This window comes from Myotis yumanensis, unplaced genomic scaffold (genome assembly GCF_028538775.1).
Source record: "Myotis yumanensis isolate MYYU_CA2020_CCGP unplaced genomic scaffold, mMyoYum1.0.hap1 SCAF_3, whole genome shotgun sequence".
NCBI lineage: Eukaryota > Metazoa > Chordata > Mammalia > Chiroptera > Vespertilionidae > Myotis > Myotis yumanensis.
This window is the reverse complement of record NW_027223754.1, coordinates 29,664,222-29,688,538: the sequence shown is the minus strand read 5'-3', so window position 1 is coordinate 29,688,538 and position 24,317 is coordinate 29,664,222. Positions and strand designations below refer to the sequence as shown.

The following is a 24,317-nucleotide window of genomic DNA, read 5'->3' as shown; positions in this document are numbered from 1 at the left end:
GAAAAGCCTTCTGGCTAAGAGTCAAGTAAAAGAGGAATATAGATAAACAGCTATAAAACGGATACAAAAGAACAGGCACAAAAACAAACCCAGATGACATTCCCTAAATCCTGCTTTGAGATGAAGCAGGTCCATCAGATGCAAAACAACCTTGGCAATGGTCCACCAGGGCCGCAAGAGTCTTCAGTCTTATCTTGGGATCATATGTCCAAACCAGGAGGCGACGGAGTGTCAAGCTACTTTCAAGGCCCAAATTCACACCCTGATCATCCTCTAACTGTAGCTAAAAAACAATAAAGATATAATGTGTAAGTACAGGTCACTAAATATGTCAACCATTTCTTAATCCAGGTTAAGTAAATATGGAGAGAGGATTATTCTCATAAAAATGAAGCAAAAGTTTCCCTCTGAAAGAACAATAGTTCCTTCAAACTACAAGTGATTTGTTTAAATGGTAGACAGGACCCTAAAATTAGCAATTAACTGCCTCTAGGAAAACAGTGAAACTTTATAGATATCCAGACCTTACAAACAGTATTAACAAACAGATTTTTATCTTATAAAAATAATATGTGAAAAACTTTAAAGTTCTATGTAACTATCATTTTGTAACACTTCAAATCATGAAGAAATTCAAGTAAAAATAAGGTATTTACCTGGGAGTGTAAAACTGAGAGTAATCGGTAGTATTCTTTGAGTTCTTGGTGCAAGGCAGCACAAAAGCTCTGTGCAGAAAGGGGTAAGTATAATTAAAGCACGACATAATCTTTACACACAACACAGTCATTAGACATCAACTCATTTGAACTGCACAAGCACAATGCTTTAAGACAGTGGTTCTCAACCTTGGCTGCACATTAGAATCACCTGGGAATCTTTTTAAAATCCTGATTTCTGGGCCTCATCCTCCGGAAATTCTGTTTCTTTGTTATGGGGTGGGGCCACAACACTGAGCCAAGCCGGTTTCAGCTTGAAAAACTTTTAATTGCCAACTTTATGCCAATTCTCACCCAGTGTTTTTTGGTTTGCACTGCTCATTTTTCTTTCATATTACTAAAAATGTTTTTGTATCTCTCCAATCTTAAATGCTAAAAAGGTTTCAAATCAGAAGCTGTAAGGAGGACCTTCACATAGCCCTGTGACAAGAACTTTCTGGAATGAACTGTGGGATGTAAACCCAGGGATACTCAATGGGAAGCTCTGGTTTCCGAGACAGCCTAGAACAGAACTTGCAAAGGATAAAACCTGTTTTCTCTAAGCACAGTGGGGCCTTGACTTATGAGTTTAATTCGTTCCGTGACGGAGCTCGTAACTCAAATTACTCGTATGTCAAATCAATTGTGAAAGAGTGAGACACGTGATGCTGGGCTGATGTTGTGGTGTTCACTGTGACGTTCGCTGCGCCAACTAGCGGTGGGGTATATGAAGCTGGCTCGTAACCCGAATTTTAGCTCGCAACTCAAAGCAAAAAATTGACCTAGACGGCTCGTATCTCGAAAAACTCGTTAGTCGGGACACTCGTAAGTCAAGGCCCCACTGTATCACTCGCTATACTTTTCTGCTTATTTTAAGGCAATACATAATCAGTCATCTATTCAGTTTATTTTTACTGTATTTTTTGTGGATTTTTATCTAATATAAACATTTCCTTCCTTATAAACTATAAAAATTTTACAAAATTTTATATACAAATTTTGCAAACTCAAAGGAATACTTCAATAGTCAGCTAAGTAATATTTACAGATAAAACAACATGGAATCTTTTCAGGCATAACCTCGCTTTTTCCAAAAACCCCATCCCAGTGTCTAAGACAGAAAGACATGTGCACAAACACATAAAAGTAAAAAACCAAACTGCTGATCAGTAGAAATAAATCATAATTCATCATGTAGAACATAAATATACAGAGGAGTATACAAGTCAGCATATAAGTACTCTCCCACCAAAATAACAGAATTACAATCTGAGCATTTCAGAACCCTATGTATTCAACATGAAAGGTTTTGATTTAACTGAAGTTTTTCTCATCTTGGTTTATTATAGAGCAAATATAAGATTCATACTTAGGAATCAATATCTTCCTTTAAAAATAAAATTTGTTCTATTTAGAATGTCTAGAGCCAGGACACTTCTGAGAGTAAAAGGGGACTAATAATAATTACTCTGGACCAACAGGCACAAATTAGTACTACCCATGCTAACTGCAACAAATGACCACTCCAAAAGAGCACTCAATGATTCTTCTAATAAGCTAAACCACTACTTCTTCAGTACCTAGGTAGTACAGAAATTGAGAGTGGAATGCAAAGAACTACAGAGTAGAAATTACATGTCATATTCTGATCCCATATCTGCCTCTACTAGTCAAGACAACATGGACAACTCAATTAAACTTTCTGAAATTCAACTTTTATATCTGCAAAATGGGGACAATTACATTTGCCCTACTAATTTTAGAGGTCTGTTATTAAAAGTAAATATGAGAGAAAAGGCTTTTAAATCCAGCAATATAAAATACTATACGACATTACTGTAGTGATTAGCAATTTACTTAGTAGAATATCTATGTAATAGTTATTTAACTTTCCTGTATTCATTGTGGGTTTTATTTCATATCTAATAAGTTGACTAGGCTATATCAGTGGAATGTGCATTCATGAGAGAACGATACAAAGATATGATAAAATGGTCCCTTTTGAAAAGAGTGCAACAACTCACAGAAATCAAAGCATGCGGCTGGGAGGGATGGCCAATGAGCTCAACTGGCTTGCAAATTCCATTTATCATTAAAACCTTCAGGAGGAGTCCTGAAGGCCTTGCTACTTCCTATCTGTGTTACAATGAGAGGGAAGGGTCCCTGACCCATCTACACTGGTGAATGGTATTAACAGCAGTGCTGGGCTCGGGAAAACAGCTTTCTAGGCACTGTCTCCTAATACTAACCACCTTGGAGATTATCTTCATTTTACCTATTATCATCACCTCCCTTCTACATACACAAAAATTAAGGCCAAGGGGAGGTAACTTGTGCCAAATGACATAACTACTAAAAGGTGAGGCCATCGTGACCCCTGGGCAGTCTCACTTTAAAGCCACGCTCCTAATCACCAGCCACGTTGCTGTGTTGTGCTGTGCTGTCCTGCAGTTTACTTCAGCTCTCTCTCTCCCCCTCAATAATTTTTTGAGACTTCATTAGAAATAATTACTGCTCAAGAATCAATTTGAGGGCAAAATCCTATGCTGCTTAACCATTAAAGAAGTTGGCTGCCTCCTGTCAGGATCCAGAGGACCAGTTAGACACTACTCCAGCTGTGACCATTCAGGTCAGCAGCAGCAGCTGGTTTCCCTCTAGCTTCTGGAGCATTCCCAATCCAGTCTCACTGTGCTGCCCGGGGCACATGCAGCAGCTGGGAGTGTCTCAGTTCACAGGCCTGTGTCCCAGCAGGACCTCCTCAGAGGGCTGTGTCCGCTGGGAGCCCCTCTTCCAACATTCTGTATTCTGATAAGCCCAACACCTTCTCTCTGCTCCCAAGTTTTACCTCTGTTTTAACTAGTGTTTATATTCTTTTGCTTTTGTAGTCCTCCAATAGCTATGGAAACAATGTGCTACATTTGATTATCTTTGTCAATACCTCCTGTGATTTCTATTTTCTTGAATGGACATGACTGATACAGTAGACATTACCAAAGCTTCTTTACTTAAAAAGAACCCTCTTAAGAATTATTTTCATGAAATTTTAAGTGGATTAAGCATTTCCCAAAGTGAATGGCATCCCAAACATTCTAGTAATAATGAACATACCTGACCTACAAGTCCAAACGAACGGTCTAGACTCCTCTGGTCCGTGTACTTTCTGATTTTATTGTGTAACCATCCCAGCTCAGCAAGTCTGGCTGTCGTATCCCTCAAAGATTTATTCAGGTTTGCCTAAAAAGTAAATATCAAAAGTTAAAAATTAACACTAGAATTTTAATTCTTATTTTTCTCAACCATTTGTACTTTTAATATAATTCTTGGGCTTCGACATATTTAATTTAAAAATAACTAATATACCGTCATTAAAGTGAAAACAATGAGATTCTGAAAAACAAAAGCATCAAGTGACAGGCAGAGAAGTAAAACACCTCCTGAGTAAATGTTAAGCTTGAGTAGCATCACCCCAAGGAGTGACTGGCTGGTCAGGGTCCCCAAGCATGGCAGGGACAGTCTGTGATGTCAGTCACCTTGTGAAATAGCTGAGAGTCAAGAAGAACACAGCATCAACAAGAAGGGGCTGTGGAAAAGGCAGATTCTAGAATGTGAAGGAAAAGCAAGCTGAGGCACCTTATCTGGAAACCAATATCCAGCAGCAGAGATGCCAAGCCATATCCTGTCCCTCAGGTACCTCCGACATCACCATCACGAGATACAGAAATCAGCTAAGTTGGGGGACTGCATCAGTGAAAACAAGGAAAGAAAGAAATGCAAGGGGAAGGATGCAAAAGGATAGGAAAGACTGACCAAGGGCCTTGTAACAAGACTACATAAGTCACAAACTGCACAGGGAAATATAAACAAGAATTTAATAGTGCAACTTGATTGATGCATACAATTTTGTGTTTTGGTTTTTTGGTTTTTTTGTTAATTCTGACCCTCGGATATTTTTCCTTTGATTTTTAGGGAGAATGGAAGAGAGAGGGAAAGACAGAGAGAAAGATCAATATGAGAAAAATACATCAATTAGTTGCCTCCTGCACATGCCCCAACAAGGACCTGGAGGGGGAAGAACCTGCAAGCAAGGTACGTGCCCTTGACCGGAATCAAACCCAAGACCCTTTGGTCTGCAGGCCGATGCTCTATCCACTGAGCAAAACCAGCTGGGGCAGGCGGGGGGGCGGGGTACACACAATTCTGTAAGTCCAACCCTCATTACTGCAATAACACCTCACAAATTAATAGCTCCTATTTGGTCTTAATCACATTTATCTCTCTCTCTTTTTTTTAAATATTTTAGAAGGGGTTTTAGTTACTGTACCTTTCCCTCCGCTTTGTAACAATTCTCAGTGTTGTTCATCTTGATGATTTTGCCATCTATGCCCTGGAATACGTACAAAATGTCTCTGACAAGGGCTGCCTCGGTAACTTCCGAAGTACCTGTAAAATGGTTTTTATAAGAAAGCAATTACTGAAAAACACATTTTTAAAATGAAATGAATTTTATGACACAATTAGTTCCAGATTATATATTTGCATTCAGGACAAAAATTTAAAACTAAGTAAAGAAGCTTAAAATGGAAAAGAGAGCATGAAGTTATTAGAAACAAGAATTTTCTGAAAAAATATGGAGATCACAAAGTCCTCATACAGAAGTCTTTTCAAAGGACAATGCAACATGTGGAAACTTAATATATAATCAAAGAGCAGCACAAATCAATCACAAAGGGATGAATAATTATTTCATAGATGGTGTTTGGAAAACCTGGCTTACTATACAGCAAATATACCAATGTTGGTCCATTCCCAATACAGCAGAAAAGTTATTTATAATTTCCAGAAACCTTGGAACAAAAGCTAAGTCAGAATTTAGGTGTTACTCAAAAGCAATGCCCAGATACCCACTATATCAGTGACAGGAGAAACTTAATCAGAGTATACAGTCAGAGATCAACACTCTCAGAACCAGGGCAGCACAGTCAGAATATACAGTCGGAGATCAGCATTCCCAGAACCCAGAAAGCACAGTCAGAACAGGTTTGTATTTCAGTCGTAGGGAAAATATTCTGTAAATATCAATTACATCAATTTGCTAGTAGTATAGCTCAACCCTTACTTATCATTATTGACCATTTTTATCTACTTTTTCCATCAATTACTGAGAGACAGGTTGAATTTTCCAACTGTAATTATGGATTTGTCTGGTTTTTTTGCAGTTTGTTCAGTTGTTCTTTGTGCATCTGAAGCTCTGTCAGTAGGTGAATATATATATTTAGGAGCATTATTTCTTCCTAAACAACTGATTCTTTTATTGTTATGAAATTCCTGTCCTTTCTAACACTCCTGACACTATCGACTTTAATAATATAGTCACCCATCTTTTTCCTGGTTAGTATTTATAAGAGGTATTCTTTTCATCCCTTTACTTTTAACCTATTTGTGTCCCTATATTTAAAATGTCTCTTTTTTCTTTAAATATTTTGAAAAAAGTATCTATCCCCATGAGTTTAATGTAATTACCAATATGCTTGCATTTAAATGTACCTTATTCTGGTATGTTTTTTATTTATCCCACCGTTTTCTTCCTTTGTACTTCTGCTCTTTTGGATTAATCAAGTACATTTTTTAAGTCCTTTTATCTCTTAGCTTTGTATAGAACACAGCTTTGAAGGCACTGGTTAGGGATCAGGAATCATAGCAAACAAAAAGAAAGAAGCAGAGAAGGGCACTCTGACTCCGTCTAGGCCAGTGGTTCTCAACCTTCTGGCCCTTTAATACAGTTCCTCATGTTGTGACCCAACCATAAAATTATTTTTGTTGCTACTTCATAACTGTAATGTTGCTACTGTTATGAATCGTAATGTAAATATCTGATATGCAGGATGGTCTTAGGCGACCCCTGTGAAAGGGTCGCTCGACCCCACAGGTTCAGAACCGCTGGTCTAGGCATTAGCTTCTGCACCCAAGAGCACACACCTGTCACATGTCACAGGACAGCTAGAGGCTGGTAAGTGCAGCTACACGGGGGCAGGCCAAGCTGTGTATGAATGTCCTCACAAGTCTAAAAGGCACAGCTCATCCTCCCATCCTACACAAGGATAGAAAATAGCTAGAGGAATTTCAGAATCAGTAGATTATGAACCAACAATAAAACCCATTCTTCTATTTTTTAGGATAATAATGTTCCAAATATCGCTATTTGTGTGTTCTCATGTAAGAAATTCAAACTTTCTTTGGAATCTAACAGAACTTTAAAATTCAATGAGGCATTCAATTAACCCACCAAATAAATCTTCAACTAGGTTCTTCAACATTCTAGGCACTATGCTAGTTTCTAGCACAGTGAACAAGACAGAAATGCCCCTCCTTCATGGAACTTGGACTTGTGGTGGAAGGTGGTCACTTTTACTAGGGGGCTTAATCCAGCCCCCTTTCTCAGGAAGAAAATCAGAATAAAAAGAGGAGGGGACTGTGACAAGAAAGGGGAGAGAGGTCCAGACAGAGAAAAACACTAAGACAATGACCCAAAAAGTGGATGGCGCTGATGAATACAAGGTAGGGTAACATGGGGTGACAAAACCAAACTTCCCAAGGCATCACAGACAATATTTATGATTCTGAATTTCATCAAGAGAACCAGAAAACACTCAGAAGTTATGATCAGTATTTTAAAACAAATGAAGCATAAATTCTAAATGTTCAAAAAAAAGCTACATTAAAATATATCCTTACTCACCACCTGCATCCCAATCTCTCCTTGGCCTTGTCACATTGCGAGAAACAGTGTTGGGTATACCTTTTGAGGTAGTGGTTTGTAAAGAAGGCTGGTTTCCAGTTAAAGCCCATGCTAGGCGCGACCCCAACTGTTGTCGAAGACAGTCTCCTACTCCTGGAGCTTGATGAGACTGTCTAAAAAAAAGAAAAGCTCATTTTATATCTTCATATACCCAGGCTAGTCAATGAAGAGACAAAAACACTTCCAGAAAGTGTTCTTATATGACTACATTGAATTATATAATCTTATAAATCTGAGACAGGTGAATGACTTAACCATATCCAAATATAACAACAATGATCAATCCAAAGTCTCCTTGGGATCCTTAGCTGGCATTCAAGCTCTTACTGCCACCTCCACACATATTTCCCACCATAAAAACCAAAATCTATTTGACTTTTCTTTACAAACATATAACATACACTACTCCTCTAAAACCACTTTGAAATTCATTACTAATTTTAACTTCAATATTTTTTAAAAATATATTTTTATTGATTTCAGAGAGGAAAGGCGAGAGAGATAGAAACATCAATGGTGAGAGAGAATCATTTATCGGCTACTTCCTGCACACTCCACACTGGGGATCCAACCCACAACCTGGGATCGAACCATGACCTCCTGGTTCATAGGTCAATGTTCAACTACTGAGCCACACCGGCTGGGCTTAACTTCAATATTAACACCATTTCATTCACTCAACATTTATTGAGCACAGGAGTGATAAAACTTGGACTATGTCTCTCTTCCCTGACCTCACTTGTCTCCCAGCCTTCATGGTGCTCGACAGGAAAAGAAAAACCTAATTTATAATTCATTGTTTAAATGTACAAACAAAATCTAAGGAAAAAACACATCCAAGGTCTAAAAGTTAACTTTTAATAATTGGGAGACTATGTCAAAGATGCTCTGAAAATCTAAGAACATGACAGCTGATTTCCAATGACGTATGTTTTGAAAACTGTAACAAAATTATCACTTCCTGAGACTAAAAATGCAAAAACAAAAATTTCAACAATGCCACTGCTTCTTCCAAGTGGCAGAGCTGATTTATTACTGGTAAAATACTGGTGGGTCCATCTATAATCCACTGATGAAGTAAGAGAGAAAAGCAAAAACCGAAACAGCTCTTACATTTTTCTATTTTCAATGGGGAAAATAACTACCAAAACTATGTCTTTGAATACAGTTCTAAATTTAAGAGAAAAATTCTAAAATACCACTTCAGTTCAAAGTTCTCTACAAAGTTTTCTTTTTCATATCATGACAATAATTATTTCAAATTTTAAGGTGAAAATGAGAAAGTATCTACTCTTTTAGCCAGGATACAAGTTTGAGATTAAACTTATAGAATGCGTAATGCTGTCTTTCTAGAACTCTAGACTCCATTTACAATCAATGTGTATGGTACATTCTATTTTCTAATAACTTGAACATAATTTTATTAAGTCAACAATGATTTATAATTATATTATGCTCATGTGGAAAACATTATTTGATGGTGAATCCTTGGTCACTATTCTTCTGGTGTTTTATAATAGTCTACTTTAATACGATTTCCAGGAATGAACATTGAAATGTGTACGTAAAAATAAACAAAGTTCTAAGTCCATTAGTACACTTTGAAATTCTGGTATCTGCTGTATTCTCAACCATAAATTCTATATTTCTGCAAAATGTAATTAGATGTGACAGCAGGTTAAGCTACAAAGTATTGTGTGTTCCGTAGATTCTCATCTTAATTCACTTGTACTTTAAGATGCCATAATTCTTAGTTTGCAGATCTCGAATCTGAGGAGACAGCTTTATTTTAATTTACATTTATTCAAAATAACTCAATGAAGAGAATCACATACATCAATTAAGGGGACAATGTTCACTGATAGATAAATATGAGAATGTAGCAAGAGAAATGTCAATCAGTTACCTCAAAGTGGAAGGCTCTGCACATCATGCTTGTGCACTAATATGCATTTGCATTAATAGCTTGAGTTAGCCAAAAATCTACAGTCAACTAAGATTAGAAGTGGAAAGAATTCCCATCTGAAACTGAGTATTTAGGGAGAGTAATATCCAAAGACCAAACATATCAGACACAGTGCCTACAACATTCCCGACACATAGTAGTACAAGCTTCTAAAGGTAGTTTCAGTGAACACAAAATGCCTGATTAAAAGCCTGAGGACTTTCCTATTTCTACTATTTCAGGGATTAATCATGTAGACTTGATTTACCCTGGAACAGACTGTGGTGTAGGGGTCGGGCCATTTAGGGCATACATGCTTATACTGCTGATGCCGCTGCTTCCCATACTGCCAGAGCTCTGTGCTGACTGGGTGCTGCGATCCTGGTAGTTCAATGGGAGAGTCTGAGGCCGGGCATAGTAGTACGGAGTTGAGTGAGCATCTCTTGGTAATGCTTGGGCAAATAACGTGGCATAGCTAGAAACCTGAAAATAAATTAAAATGTATAAAGTATATGGAGATATAAAATTACAGAACACTTTTCCCAAATCAACAAAGATAATGTGTGTTTAGATTTTAGATTTCTGTAACTGAATTTTGCACTTATCAGACAATAAATTAGTTGTTATACTTTTGAAATATGCCAGAACTGATACCGTTTTAGAAGTTTTCTGAACAATAAAACTCCCATGTGATGTGAGAACTAAACACTTTATTCAGAATCTATGCAAACTAAAACTCTCATTACTCAAATTTTTTAAGTTTGGCAATCTTATATAATGGAAGAATGCTCATTACTCAGAATAAGACTTTAGATATAAATAAATATGACTCTTTCATCCACACTCTTCAACTTTTAAGCACTCAAATTTCTGTAGTAGAGCATTTTTTTCATTGATTTTTTTTTTTTTTTTTTTGAGAGAGAGAGAGAGAAAAAGGGCTAGGGATAGAGAGATAGAAACATCAATGAGAGAGGAAGTCATAATTTTTTTTTTTCCATTGATTTTTTTTTTTTTTTTTTTTTTAGAGAGAGAGAATGTAGTAGAGCATTTTATTATAACAAACACGCTGGCACATGAAGCAGCCAAATTGCTTTTTCAAACACTACACAGGTCAAAAATTGAACCTGTATGACAACAAAGTTTTCACTGGTATAACTAATTAATGTTCATAATGATATCTAAAAACACAAGAAAATTATAAAAGGTCTCCTAACTCAAAGAATTATGCAGCTGTGCTAATATTAATAACGTCACACAGTAAAAAATTTGAAAATTGCTAGTATATGCTCTATTTTAATTGAACATTGTTATATTTGAATAACAATTTTGCAAAACATCTTAAGAAAACAGAACAATGATTAAAATTATCCTTTAAAAAAAAGGAAAAAAAATCTCTTAGCCTTCCATGACTGCCCAAAATACAAGACCAGCTTGTTTTACTCATACTATTTTCTTAAGTATAACAGCCCAATTTCTATAAAAATTTGGCATAACTGGCCCAACCACAAATGGAAAGTGCCTTTTATAAAGGTATTGAGCTGGTAAAATATAGCTTCTCACCTTGTTTGGCTGTCTGCGTGGATCTTCACTAAGGCTTAGCAAGAGGTAGAGAATTGACCATTTATTTTTCAAAACTCCCTGTTTAGAAAGAAAACATTAAAAGGACAATGTTGTATTACTCCCCAGTTTTACCCTTGTTTCTTCTAAATTATCCTTATTTCCAAAATAGAATTATAATTTAAAATTCACATAGTAACATTAAATCTAAATTTGTTTATTTTCCAAGCACTGCAAATAGCACTACCCATCAGAAGGCTAGAGATAATGTTCTCAAGAGGTAGTATCTTTGGAACCTTTAATCCCCTGAAAACTAACTCCAAAGTCCCTAATAAGAACATGTTTTTTAAATTGCCCTATTCCTAAATAACAATATTTTCCCTCTGAAATAATTCTTATAATAACCAACTTTGCAAATATAGTAATTATAAGAAAAATGCCATCATAAAATTTGTGTTGCTCCTACCCTTATCAATGTCCCATTTAGGCCACAAAATAGAGTATTATAAAAAATTATTTTAGCCCTGGCTGGTGTGGCTCAGTTGGTTGAAGCGTCATCCTGTACATGGAAAGGATGTAGGCTCGATTCCCAGTCAGGGCATATTCCTAGATTGCAGATCCAATCCCCATTTGGGATGCATATGGGAGGCAACCGATGGATGTTTCTCTCTCACATCAATGTTTTCTCTTCTTTTCTCTCTCCCCCTTCCTCTCTAAAATCAATAAACATATCCTCAGGCGAGGATTAAAAACATAGTAAGTTGAAAAAAATTCTTTTAAAGAATTCAAAAGTGCAAGATATAAGTCTCGGCATCACACACACCCAAACTCAAGATCTTAGTTGTCAGGAAAATTAACTCCTAGGTTTCTATGTAAGGTTATCTGACAGATTTCATTAATTTTCTATTACCTATCCCTCTGCCCTGATTCACAACCATTAACAGCAGCACACCCTCAATACGTTTCATCCAAATTTCCAGAGCATTCTACTTTATTCATATAGCCTTACCTTTTTTATGCACAGGCTAGAATATATCAATATATTTATTTACAAAACAAACTATGGGGTGGTTACTTACATTATGCAAGTTCTTCAATACATAAAATGTTCCTTGAAAGTTTCTCTAAAGAATAAGCTCAACCTGGGTATTTAAATTATTGCCTAATTTTAAAAATTGATTTACACAGAACTTTGCAGAAACAACAAAGTCTCCAGCTGGGACAGCACAGGAAGAAAGAGGCCCAGTTCTGACAGAGTCCTCAGTCCAGTGGTAAGTTGACAACGGGCAACTTATTTCAGTATGACAAATTACATTTCGGCATAGGAGGATCATTCAAGTGCTCCAGGCTCAGGAAAGGAGTCCCAGAGGAAACGTGAATCTCTCAGAAAGATGGGTGTGAAAGGGCGAGGGCTACGCCCTCCATCTTGCCCTGAATCCTCCATTTTGGGCAGCAGCCATGTGCTCAGCAAGGAGCTTCTTCCCGGAAGCCCAAGCCTCTGCTAGCCACACCCAGGATTTCTTTAAACTAACCAATGATAATCAAGGGAAGTGCGCGCCATAGATACGACCACATCCTGTGTAACAAGACCCCGACTTGAGCCTGGCCAATCGGCAGGGCCCACAGTCCTCTCTCCTCCCCTTACTCCAACCCCCCTATAAAACCCCTCTCCCCACAGAGCTCTCTCTCTCTCTCTGCCTCCTGCCGCTGCGTCGGCGAGTGTGGTGGACGGGGAGCTCGAGCTAGCTCGAATAAAGACTCTTTTGCTTTTGCATCGGACTCGGCTGGCTACCTGGTGGTCTTTTGGGGATCCTGAAATCTGGGCATAACAGGTGATGCAGCCCAAACCAAAATGGTCAGTGGATAGACCACTGGCCTGCAGACTGAAGAGTCCCAGGTTCAATTTTGGTCAAGGGCAATGCCTGGTTTGTGGGCTTGATCCCAGTTAGGGGGCATGCAGAAGGCAGCCAATCAATGATTCTCTCTCATGATTGATGTTTCTCTCTCTCCCTCTCCCTTCCTCTCTGAAATCAATACAAATATATTTAATAAAAATTTTAAAAAAAGAAAAGATGGGTGATGCAAAGGTAGAAAAGGGGGATAGGCATGGCTTCTTCACAGAACTGAAAGAAATAAATTTGGCTGAAGCCAGACACGAGAATAGAAACTGAAAACTGAATGAAGGATCAGATCAAAGGATGTCTTGTATGCTGTACCAAGAAATTCGGATTTTTAAGGGAAGACAATAGGCAGCCTTTGAAGGATTCCATGCAGGAAGGATCCACTTACTGACAGTCCTGTGGAGAATGGACTACAGGGGAGATAAAATCAAGACACGGAGGCCCTCCTTAGGAAATGGCAGTTATCTGGAGGGGAAATGACCAGAGGCTGAGCTGGGATTCTCTGACTATCTGCTAAGGTAACTGTGACAAACCCCATAAGCTGAGCCTCTGGGGCTCTCTCTACCAATCCCGTTTCCTTTAAGCGTTAGAGGGCAGTTAGTCATCAGCAGCTGTCATTTAAAGGAGGCCTGTTGGGACAAGTCCCTACAGACATCATATCCCATAATCATCACAACCACACTGAGACACAGCTTTATTCTCTTCATTCCATAAATAAATGAAGCGGAGGTGAAAGTTATATAACTTAACCACAAAGCTTTAGGCCAGGATTCAAACCCAGGTCTGCCTGACTCCATAGGAACAGATAAGAGAAACAATCAATAAGACTTGGGAACAGATCGAATTTGGGGAGAGAGGTAGAGTCAAAATGACATCCAGATTTCTAGTCTTTGGCAATCAATAAATGGTGTTATCATTCATCAAAAGGGAGAACATGGAAAGAGAAGCAGGTTTAATGTGGGTGGATGTGAATGGACTCCTAGAAGTATGAAGTCTTTAAAGTATGATCCTTTCAGTTCCCAGGATGCCAAGTTGCAAGCCCCTATGAGTGTTTCCTAAGGAGTGGCTACATAAAAATGCCTATTAGGCATCAAGAACACGGCAGATGTTCTACCTGTGCAGCAACAGTCCTGGGTTAGATCCTCAGCTGTTTCAGAAAAACAAAGATGTATACGGGGTGGAGAGTGGAGAAAGTACCAAAAAAAACCCAAAACTGCATATAGAAAATTAGTAAGCAACATATTTAAAGGTGGTGTCAACTTTTTTTTTTAACATAGAAGAATAGGTAATTCAACAGTCAGGATCAGTTTGCTGAAGAGCGTTTGATAGAGGGATTGCACACTGAGATGCAACTGCACAGGGAAAGGGAAACGAGAGGTGGTGATGTAGGTAAGAACTACTACCAGCAAAGTAAATATTATCAAAGATGAAAAAGCATAAAACAGTGAATCTAGGTAAATCAAGTTGAATTAAGGAATCAAAGTGGTCAGCAAAATAAATTAAGCTTATTTTTACAAATAAATAAAAGACCTGAAAAATAATCAGTTAATTACCAGCAGCCTTAGGTGCAATTCAGTGATTTTTATTGCTGTAATACCCTAGTATTTGTTAAGCAAAATATTAAACTCCTCTGGATTTAACTCTCTTCTCCATAAAGAGTAGAGACAGCTAGATAAACTAGGATCACAAAAATCTCACCCTATTATTCAATTAATTTATTGGTGTATAGGCTGGCAGTCTTTTATAAAAATAGGTTAGAAAAACCACTGTGTGCAAGTATCAACAACCAATCACAAAATGTTCAAAATCAACTTTTAAATTATTCACTGTACGAGTACAAATTAGGATTGGATAAACAATGAAGTGTATCAAGATAAGCTTTTGCTGCTATACCAATGTGCTTCCTCCCAGTAACAGATTTAAGGCTTCTGTAAAACATACGTATTGTGTATATAAGTCTGATTACTTTCCCAATGTAGCTTTTTTTCATCTCTATAAGCAATGTATCACTAAATCCAGCTAAAACTTACTTCTAGCATTGAAAATCTTTTAAAAAGCAAACTCCATCCACAATTAAAAGCCATTACTCAATACAGAAAGTTTAATATCACAGAAACATGTTCAGATGTTTGCAGATCACTCTCACAGCCTCACCATTACTGGAATGGCTTTCAGAATACTTGTGAATACCTGTGAATGAAGTTTCCTGTGGAGTTCTGAAAACAATGCAGCATCTGCTTCTCTTCTTTGTCGATTCACTGTAAAGTTAGAAAAGAAAATAAGTATATTAGTCACATACAGCAAAATTCATTTTTATACTATTTCACCTATAGTAACAAACAACTTGAGTCTGAAAAGAATCCTGAGCTTAAGAATCAAAAAAAACTAGACAATGAGTGACATTTCAGCTCTGTAAATTGGTCAATTCATGTAATCTCTCTGACATTGGGAAAATATGGACAACTTTAGGCTGGAATCAAATAGTTTATGTAAATATTAACTCAAGTAAAAAAATAATGAGACCTTTTAGTTTCTATCTATAAATATGAATAAACAGTACAATGTAGTTTTTCTTACCATCAGTTTAACTACCATAGTTAATAATTGCTATCTGGAGGGAGGGATGTGAAGTGAAAACATCTTCGGAACCCTAAATTCAAAGGGTAGTAACAAAAAAATATACTGTTCATAATAGTCTGACTTAAAACTATACATTCAAAGCATTTTTGTTAACACATACAGCAAAATTAATAGCCAATTACTGTTTCAAAATCAAAATCAAAACAGCTTACTTTCACCCACTAATTCATTCTATTAGTAAGCATTTCAGATGCTTGCCACTACACTTACAAATTTCCCGATTACAAATGAGAAGTCCATGCTCTACTCTGTTCCATGAAGAAGACTACACACAGGATTTGGATCCCTGAGGGAAGAGACCCCACTCACCCACATCTATAATACTCATGCACCATCTCTCTCTAAGAAGCCCGTTACACCTACGAGAAAAGGCACCATTTTTAAAAGCTAGCTAAGAGCTTCTCCAAGTAACCTTTGTGTTTATTTATCCCAATTTAGTAGGACTGCTTTCTTAACACATTTCGTACCGCTCAGGAGTTTTCTCGTGTTTCGCGCGCCATCTGTTAAGGACCGCTCACGAGTGTTCTCATTTTTCACGCCCATGGAAAAAGGAGCGAATCTAGATACTTATGTAAATTTTGTTTGTTTTTCTTCATAGAGGAAAATGTTTTCCGCAGTACCATACATTAAAAAAGTACTAGGAACTTTAATTGTTTAATTGTTTTTGTAAATAGAAATGTTATAATTATTGAAAAACAACACCTAAAGTGCATTATGATGATTTAAATAACGTGCAGTTTGCCCAAAAACGTGCGGCCCCTGGCGTATGTCTTAGAGATTTCTATGCGGTACGCAATGTGTTAAAATTTCATCAGCTAAACTCACTGAGCTTTGAATGTTCAAATTCATTTTTAGAAAGACAATGACTGACTTTACATTCAACACTTTCTCATATTTATTAGCTAGGAAATGGTGCTGGTATCATGTACTGATTATATGAACCACATACCAGAGGTTACATCATCCTCATCTCATCTCCACTTTCAAGTCTTCCTATGCCAAAAGGTAAAACTATCTTTAAAATGTATTCTTACTAAATGCATTCAACAAAACTAATGCAACCAAAATTTAATATACTTTACTATCATTTAAAGCTTACATAAAAAATATGCCAAATAAACACTACCATGAAATTAAATAATGCTCTTTTATAGAATGAGACTGACACTAATTCCAGATATAAAATTAGCCACAGGACAACAAACCAATACAAATAAAAATGAACACAGAATATTTACCAAAAAAAGAAAAGTTTCATCTAACAGATTGCTAAACATAGCAAAACGAACCTTGAGTTACAATGTACTCCACTCACCAATGTGAAAAATTAAGAAACTAATAGGTGTTAAATTTTATCACACATGATGCGTTTTGCAATTTGTTTCAATATAAAACATATTAGCGTTTCATACTTCACGTGAGCCACATAAAATGGAAAATTTAACTTTTTTGTATTATTCCAGAGAACAAAACTACTGTAACTCAATCATCTATCAAAAACTAACCAAATTTCAGCCTGACTGGTGTAGCCCAGTGGTTGAGTGCTGACCCATGCACCCAGAGTTCACCAGTTTGATTCCCAGTCAAGGCACATGCCCAGGTTTCGGGCTCCATCCCCAGAGCAAGGGTTATTATGCAGGAGGTAGCCAATCGATGTTTCTCTCTCAACCATGTTTCTATCTCTCTCTCCCCTTCCCTTCCTCTCTCTCTAAAATCAATAAAAACATATTTTTTAAAAAACTAATCAAATTTCAAAAATGTTAAACTATAAAAACTATGTGTAAGAATTACTGAAAAATGATAGATCAATGATGACCATTACATTAGAGGGCCATCAATAACATTCTATGAACTATAACTGGGCTACATAAGTGCTGGGGACTCTGAGAGGATAATGGCAGGGGTACCTAACAGAAGCTGTGAACACCTGGTGGGAATGGGCAGAGGCAAACTGTGTCAATATACAGCAAGTCTTATTTCAAAAACACAGAAAATACACAGGAAAAAGACTGTACATGGTTAGTATTTTCTTATTAAAAAAAGAAATTCCAACACTTCCTTGCCATATACTGCAACAATGTAGCTGCCAGTTCTCTAAGTCTGAATTTCAAACTTTTTTTTAGCTACTACACATATGTGTAGCATGCTCACCAGGAGGCCTGGAAATGTAAATTTGCAAAGGGATTGGTCTGTTAATATAGTATCCAATAAATAGATGGAGTTCTCACTAATAATATAAAATATAAATAACCTAAAATGTAAAAATAATCTAGAATGTAATAATCATCAGTGTTTAAGAACAGAGTACAGTGTTCTTATATATCAGCTTTATAATAAGAAAGGAAAATAAGTTCTTACAAGTTAACTAGAGGCCCGGTGAACAAAATTCGTGCATTGGTAGGGTCCCTAGGCCTTGCCAGCTATCGGGCAGATCAGGGTCTTCCAGCTGCTGGCCTGAGCCGTCCTCCAGCTGCCAGCTGGGGCCTCCCTTCCCCGGCTGCCGGCTGCCGGCCAGGGCCTTCCTTCGTTTCACACCGCCCCCTAGTGGTCAGCACACATCATAGCAAGCGATTGAACTCGGTCTCCCGGTCAAACTCCCAAGGGGACACTTTGCAAATTAGCCTTTTACATATATAGATAGCTGGATAAATACTGCATTTTTACCTCTCTACCTTAAATAAGACATACACACTAAGTGACTCATATCAGCAGAATCATCACTTCAGACTTGCATTGCTCATCAACCTCTAAACATGTAAATGTAGCCATGGCCAGATCCAGTTACTCACATGCCCCAGCCTCAACTCTAGCACCTGCTACCTCACCATCCAGCTCAGTTACACAGTTCTGAAAAAGGACATCCACACAGATCAATGGCCAAATAGTTAATAATGCAACAGCGAGGGTGGGAAACTGTGCCAAGAACAGATCTCCTAGATGTCATTACCAGTTTCCCAGCACACTTAGAAATAAGGCCAAAGCCCATTTCATTTGGGCAGTTTAACAGCAAGGCCCCAGTAGGAAAACCACTGACTTTCAAGGTAGCTGCTTTTCAGGCAACTGGACCTGGACTCAAGACTGCCCAGAAAACTGAAGAGTGGGGAACTGGCTACCAGAGAAAAAAAACTCTCCAGCCGGACAAGAGCAATTCTCATACATGGGTCCCAATGCTCTAAGCCTCCCTCCTTTAGATATTCCATGGTACAGAGGGACAGCAGAGCTCCACCTTACAAAGAATGCATTAGTAACCTAGTGCTAATAAATGGAAAGCTTTTTTCTCTAAGGCAGTGGTCAGCAAACTGCGACTCGCGAGCCACATGCAGCTCTTTGGCCCCTTGAGTGTGGCCACGAAGTTTCAATTGCACTGTACGTGCGCACCCGCACATGGTATTTTGTGGAAGAGCCACACTCAAGGGGCCGCAGTTTGCCGACTATTGCTCTAAGGTAACAACGTTCAAGAAAGCTTTCAGTATCACCTCAGAATTAAAATGTTCACATAATAAATTCTAAAGTACTATAAGTTTGGATGTTGACAATTAATAGAAGCAATACTTGACTCACTAAGAGCTGTTTATTGCCAAAATACTGTTCTATATTTTCTGGTCAAAAGGTGCATTACATTAAATACTACAAATCGTAAGATAGCAGGAAGTTATAGTAAATCCTTTTATCTCCTCACACTCTTAAACCAAATTATCTTTACTAATAAAGGGTAATATGCTAATTAGACCGGACGTCTTCCAGACATCCTTCCAAACAAAGCCATGGTGGCGGGGGCTAAGGCAGAGGCGATTAGGGGCGATCAGGCTGGCAGGGGAGAACAGTTAGGGGCAATCAGGCCAGCAGGGGAGAGCAGTTAGGGGCGATCAGGCAGGCAGGCAGATGAGCGGTTAGGAGCCAGCGGTCCCGGATTGCGAGAGGGATGTCCGACTGCCAGTTTAGGCCCATCCCTGCAGGTCGGGCCTAAACCGGCAGTCAGACATCCCCTGAGGGGTCCCGGATTGGAGAGGGTGCAGGCTGGGCTGAGGGAACACCCCCCCCCCGCCCCGTCCCCCGCGCACAAATTTCATGCACCGGGACTCTAGTATTGTTATAATAGTATTTAAACAATTCTCTTACACTATGTTCTAACAAAAGACAGAATTAAATTGTCTTTATTTTTAACATACATATATACACATATATACATATACATACATAGAAACATACAGATAAATAGATAATAGTGCCTTAGGAACTATATACAGGGTGGGGCAAAAGTAGGTTAACAGTGATGAGTACAGAGTTTATTTTTATATTATTGATTAATGTATTATTTTCTATACCAACAACTGTAAACCCACTTTTGCCCCACCCTGTGTGTGTGTGCGTGCACATTAAGGTTTGGCAAGTTTATGAATCCAACATATTTTAACATTTAGGAAGAATACGTACGTTCTTTCTTTATTTTTTCAGCAACTAGAAATTCATCTCTTTCAACAGTTGGGGCGAAGTTGCTGCCAATAACTCGCACAGCATACTGGAACTGTTGAGCTACATCAGCTGAAAGGTAAATAAAAGAATGCAAATTATTGCCAATCACTTTTTTTTTGTCTTGAAGGTTTTTTTAATTTTTAAAAATTTATCTTTGTTGTTGAAAGGATTAGAGATGTATCCTTTTTTTCTCCCATTGATCCCCTCCATCCTACTCCCTACCCCTCTCCAGGTCTTCACTGCACTATTCTCTGTCCATGGTTACACATAATGCATATAAATTCTTTGGTTAAACTTCCCACCCCCTTCCCTCAGAAATTCTTTGGTCTGTTGCATGCCAATCACTTTTGATCACCTGAAGCTTCTAGTTCAAGACAGTGGACTGGCACATGTACTTACCTTCTACCTTCCCAAGGTTTTAAAATGAGAGGGTGGAAAAGCTATTAAGAAATCAAAATGAATAAATAAATAAATAACAGTTCTATAAAATAAGAAAGGGAGACAGCAGGCCAGATAATCTGAAAAAATTCTAAGAGACAGAAAACACATTGGACTGATAATCATTTTTTTTTAAAAGGAACAGGAAAAGTCACAATATGCGCCCCCACCAGGGACTGAACCCAAAACCTAGGTATGTGCCCTAATCCATGAATTGAACCAGCAACCTTCTGCCTGCACAGGACAATGCTCCAACCAACTGAGTGACACAGGCCAGGACCAAAGTTTGTTTGTATTTTTTAAGTCATAAATCAATAAGGGCAAAGAAAACAAGGCAGAAACAACGCAAAAGAGAAGTCAACAAAATGTGAGAAGCTGGAAAGCAAATGGGCTGGTGGGAACTGATTCAGGGGGACAGTGAAACCTGAAGCTCCATGCCTACTGGGGTAAAGGGTTAGGGGAGACAAAGGCCAAGAAACAAAGAAGCCCAGGGAGGCTCCAGAAAGGGAACTCAGGACCTCAGAAGATGTGGATGAAGTAGGGTAGAAGGAGGACTGGCTGAAAGTCTGGATAGAAAACTGACTCCTGGATCCTCGACAACTGCTTGATTGCCTTACCCAAGCAAACCAAACAGGGTCTGAATGGAACACCAAAAGAGCAAAGAATATGAAGTAAAAGTAGAGGATGGAACATTAAGGATCCAGCTCCCTCCCCACCCCCACCTCCACACTGGGAGTGAAAATTCCTACATCCAGCTCCACCTTTCCACTAAAGCTCAACCGCGCTGCAGTGTGCTGCCAAATCCTACACCAAATAAAAACCAGTAACAAAACTAAAACCCCAGCCCACAGCCTCCACTATAAGAAGTGCTGTTCTTGGTAGTCAGAAAAATAGATGGGAAAGTGAGCCAGCATATAGACTTCAACAACAACACCCAACTACATCCAAGTTACAGAACACTCCATCCATCAACAAAGGTCAAGGTCATTCTTTTCAGATGCACATGGAACTCTCCTGAAGGCAAACTACATTTGGGGGGCGGGGGGTCACAAAATAAGCCGTATTAAATATAAAATAACTGAAATTATCCAAAATATGTTATCTGGAGAACCAAGATGGCGGCGTAGGGAGCGGACCTGTGTGTGCTGCTCTCTCACAGCATCATTGAAACTATCAACTATGAAGTAAACAACCGCCACTCAGAACCATGGGGAAGTTGGCCCAGTGGGAGATCTACAACTGGAGGAAAAGAAAGAAGCACAGTGAGACTGAGTGGGAGCTACGGAGGCACCAAAACCAGAGGTACGCAGTCACACGCCACGCGGGCTGCAAATGGATTCTCGGTTTTTTACGAACCCTCGAATCCTCTGGGCTTGCTAGGGGCGGGTCTCTGAGGCCCCAGATCCCACAGGGAGAGGCGGCCACGGCCTTGCAGTGGTCGGAGAGCGAGGGAAGCTCTGATACGCGGCTGCTCGCCGGCACCGAGGGACAAGAAGTCCTGGTGGTGTCCCGGGGAGGCGAGGGGCGCGGAGACGCCGCCATCGCTATTTCATCCACGCTGGTGACTCCCTGTGACCCCGCCCTACCCTCAGGGCTGTGCCAGAGGCACAAGAGGGAATGACTGTGCTTTTACAAACTCTCAAATCCACTGAGCTGGTTCGGGCGGGTCTCTGAGGCCCCAGGCCCCAAGGCGAGAGACGGCACGGCCTTCCAGCGGTCAGGAAGCGAGGGAGGCTCTGGCGCTCGGCTGCTCGCCGGCACTGGGGGACGCAAAGTCCTGGTGTCCTGGATAGGCAAGGGGCCGCTGAATCTCCGCCCCGGCGACTCCCTGTGATCCCGCCCTAAGCAATTTACATTCCCATCTGGGCTGTGCCAGACCCACAAGTAGAAGCGCCTTTTCTTCTGCAAACTTTCAAATCCACTGAGCTGGTTCAGGCGGGATCATGAAGCACCAGACCCTACAGGGAGAGGCAGCACGGCCTTGCAGCCATCAGAAAGCGAGGGAGACTCTGTTGCACAGCTGTTCGCCGGCACTGGGGGACACAAAGCCCTGGCAGAGATTCAAGGGGCCGCGGAGACTCAGCCAGTGCTATTTGCTCCGCCATGGCGACTCCCTGAGTCTCAGCCTTAATCAACTTACATCCCCATCCAAGCTGTGCCAGGTGCACAAAAAGACCCACCTGCGCTTTTGCAGCCTATCCCAACAAATTGCAGACTTCAACTGCTCGCAGCCATGAGAGACACACTCAAGAAGCAGACCCAGGAGAACCAGGATGGCGGCATAAGGAAGAGACCTGTGCGTGCTACCTCGCACAACAACATCGAAACTACCAAATATCAGACAAACACCTATCATACAGAACCATGGGAAACTTGGCCCAGTGGAAGCTCTACAACTGGAAGGAGAGAAAGAACATTGAGACTGAGTAGGATGTGACACCAAGTACAGAGCCCAACCCAACAAACTGCAGATTTCAACTCCTCGCATAGAAAGAAGCGCATTGAGACTGAGTAGGATGTGCTGAAGCACCATGTACAGAGCCCATCCCAGCAGGCTGCAGATTTCAGCTCCTTGCATCTGGGAGGGACGCAATCGGGGGGCAGAGTCGGGTCCAGGGCCGGCCAGGGCTGGGCCTGACTCGGCCGGCACTGTGGATCTGCTGTACCAGCAAGCGCACAAACATGCCCACTGGTCCCAGTCTCTGGTGGGGCGCTGGGGGACAGCAGACAGGCAGTCTGTGCACTTGGTGGAGGGCAGGAGCGCTGGATGTGCAACCACCAGGAATGCCTGGAGATTTTGTCTAGTGGGGAGCCGCCGGCAGGGGACAGAGGGCCAAACTTCCTGTTTCCCCGGTAAGGCTGGGATGGCCCCGGTGAGGTTGAAACGGTCCAGGTGTGGTAGGGACGACCCCAGTCAGGTCGAAACGGCCCCGGTGTGGTAGGGACAACCCCGGTCAGGTTGAAACAGCCCCGGTGTGGTAGGGACAACCCCGGTGAGGTTGAAACGGCCCCCGTGAGGTAGGGACGACCCCAGTCAGGTCGAAACGGCCCCGGTGTGGTAGGGACGACCCCGGTGAGGTTGAAACAGCCCCCGTGAGGTAGGGACGACCCCAGTCAGGTCGAAACGGCCCCGGCGTGGTAGGGACAACCCCAGTCAGGTTGAAACGGCCCCCGTGAGGTAGGGACGACCCCGGTGAGGTTGAAACAGCCCCCGTGAGGTAGGGACGACCCCAGTCAGGTCGAAACGGCCCCGGTGTGGTAGGGACGACCCCGGTGAGGTTGAAACAGCCCCCGTGAGGTAGGGACGACCCCAGTCAGGTCGAAACGGCCCCGGCGTGGTAGGGACAACCCCAGTCAGGTTGAAACGGCCCCCGTGAGGTAGGGACGACCCCGGTGAGGTTGAAACGGCCCCCGTGAGGTAGGGACGACCCCAGTCAGGTCGAAACGGCCCCGGCGTGGTAGGGACAACCCCGGTCAGGTTGAAACGGCCCCCGTGAGGTAGGGACGACCCCGGTGAGGTTGAAACAGCCCCCGTGAGGTAGGGACGACCCCAGTCAGGTCGAAACGGCCCCGGCGTGGTAGGGACAACCCCGGTCAGGTTGAAACGGCCCCCGTGAGGTAGGGACGACCCCAGTCAGGTCGAAACGGCCCCGGTGTGGTAGGGACAACCCCGGTCAGGTTGAAACAGCCCCGGTGTGGTAGGGACAACCCCGGTGAGGTTGAAACGGCCCCCGTGAGGTAGGGACGACCCCAGTCAGGTCGAAACGGCCCCGGCGTGGTAGGGACAACCCCGGTCAGGTTGAAACGGCCCCCGTGAGGTAGGGACGACCCCGGTGAGGTTGAAACAGCCCCCGTGAGGTAGGGAAGACCCC

The 24,317-nt window shown here is 40.8% G+C and overlaps 1 protein-coding gene across 2 annotated transcripts in view; it reads right to left on the bottom strand.

Moving 5' to 3' along the window:
• TUBGCP3 (tubulin gamma complex component 3) overlaps window positions 1-24,317 on the bottom strand; it is an 89,774-nt gene that overhangs the window by 51,628 nt on the left and 13,829 nt on the right. For both annotated transcript variants that reach the window (XM_070408578.1, XM_070408579.1), the window contains exons 2-10: window positions 19,969-20,076; window positions 15,085-15,152; window positions 10,997-11,074; window positions 9,705-9,919; window positions 7,432-7,604; window positions 5,017-5,135; window positions 3,804-3,929; window positions 657-725; window positions 151-283 (exon numbers count right to left, since the gene is read on the bottom strand). In XM_070408578.1, coding sequence (XP_070264679.1) covers window positions 151-283; window positions 657-725; window positions 3,804-3,929; window positions 5,017-5,135; window positions 7,432-7,604; window positions 9,705-9,919; window positions 10,997-11,074; window positions 15,085-15,152; window positions 19,969-20,076 — 1,089 coding nt within the window. The remainder of the gene's footprint in view (window positions 1-150; window positions 284-656; window positions 726-3,803; window positions 3,930-5,016; window positions 5,136-7,431; window positions 7,605-9,704; window positions 9,920-10,996; window positions 11,075-15,084; window positions 15,153-19,968; window positions 20,077-24,317) is intronic.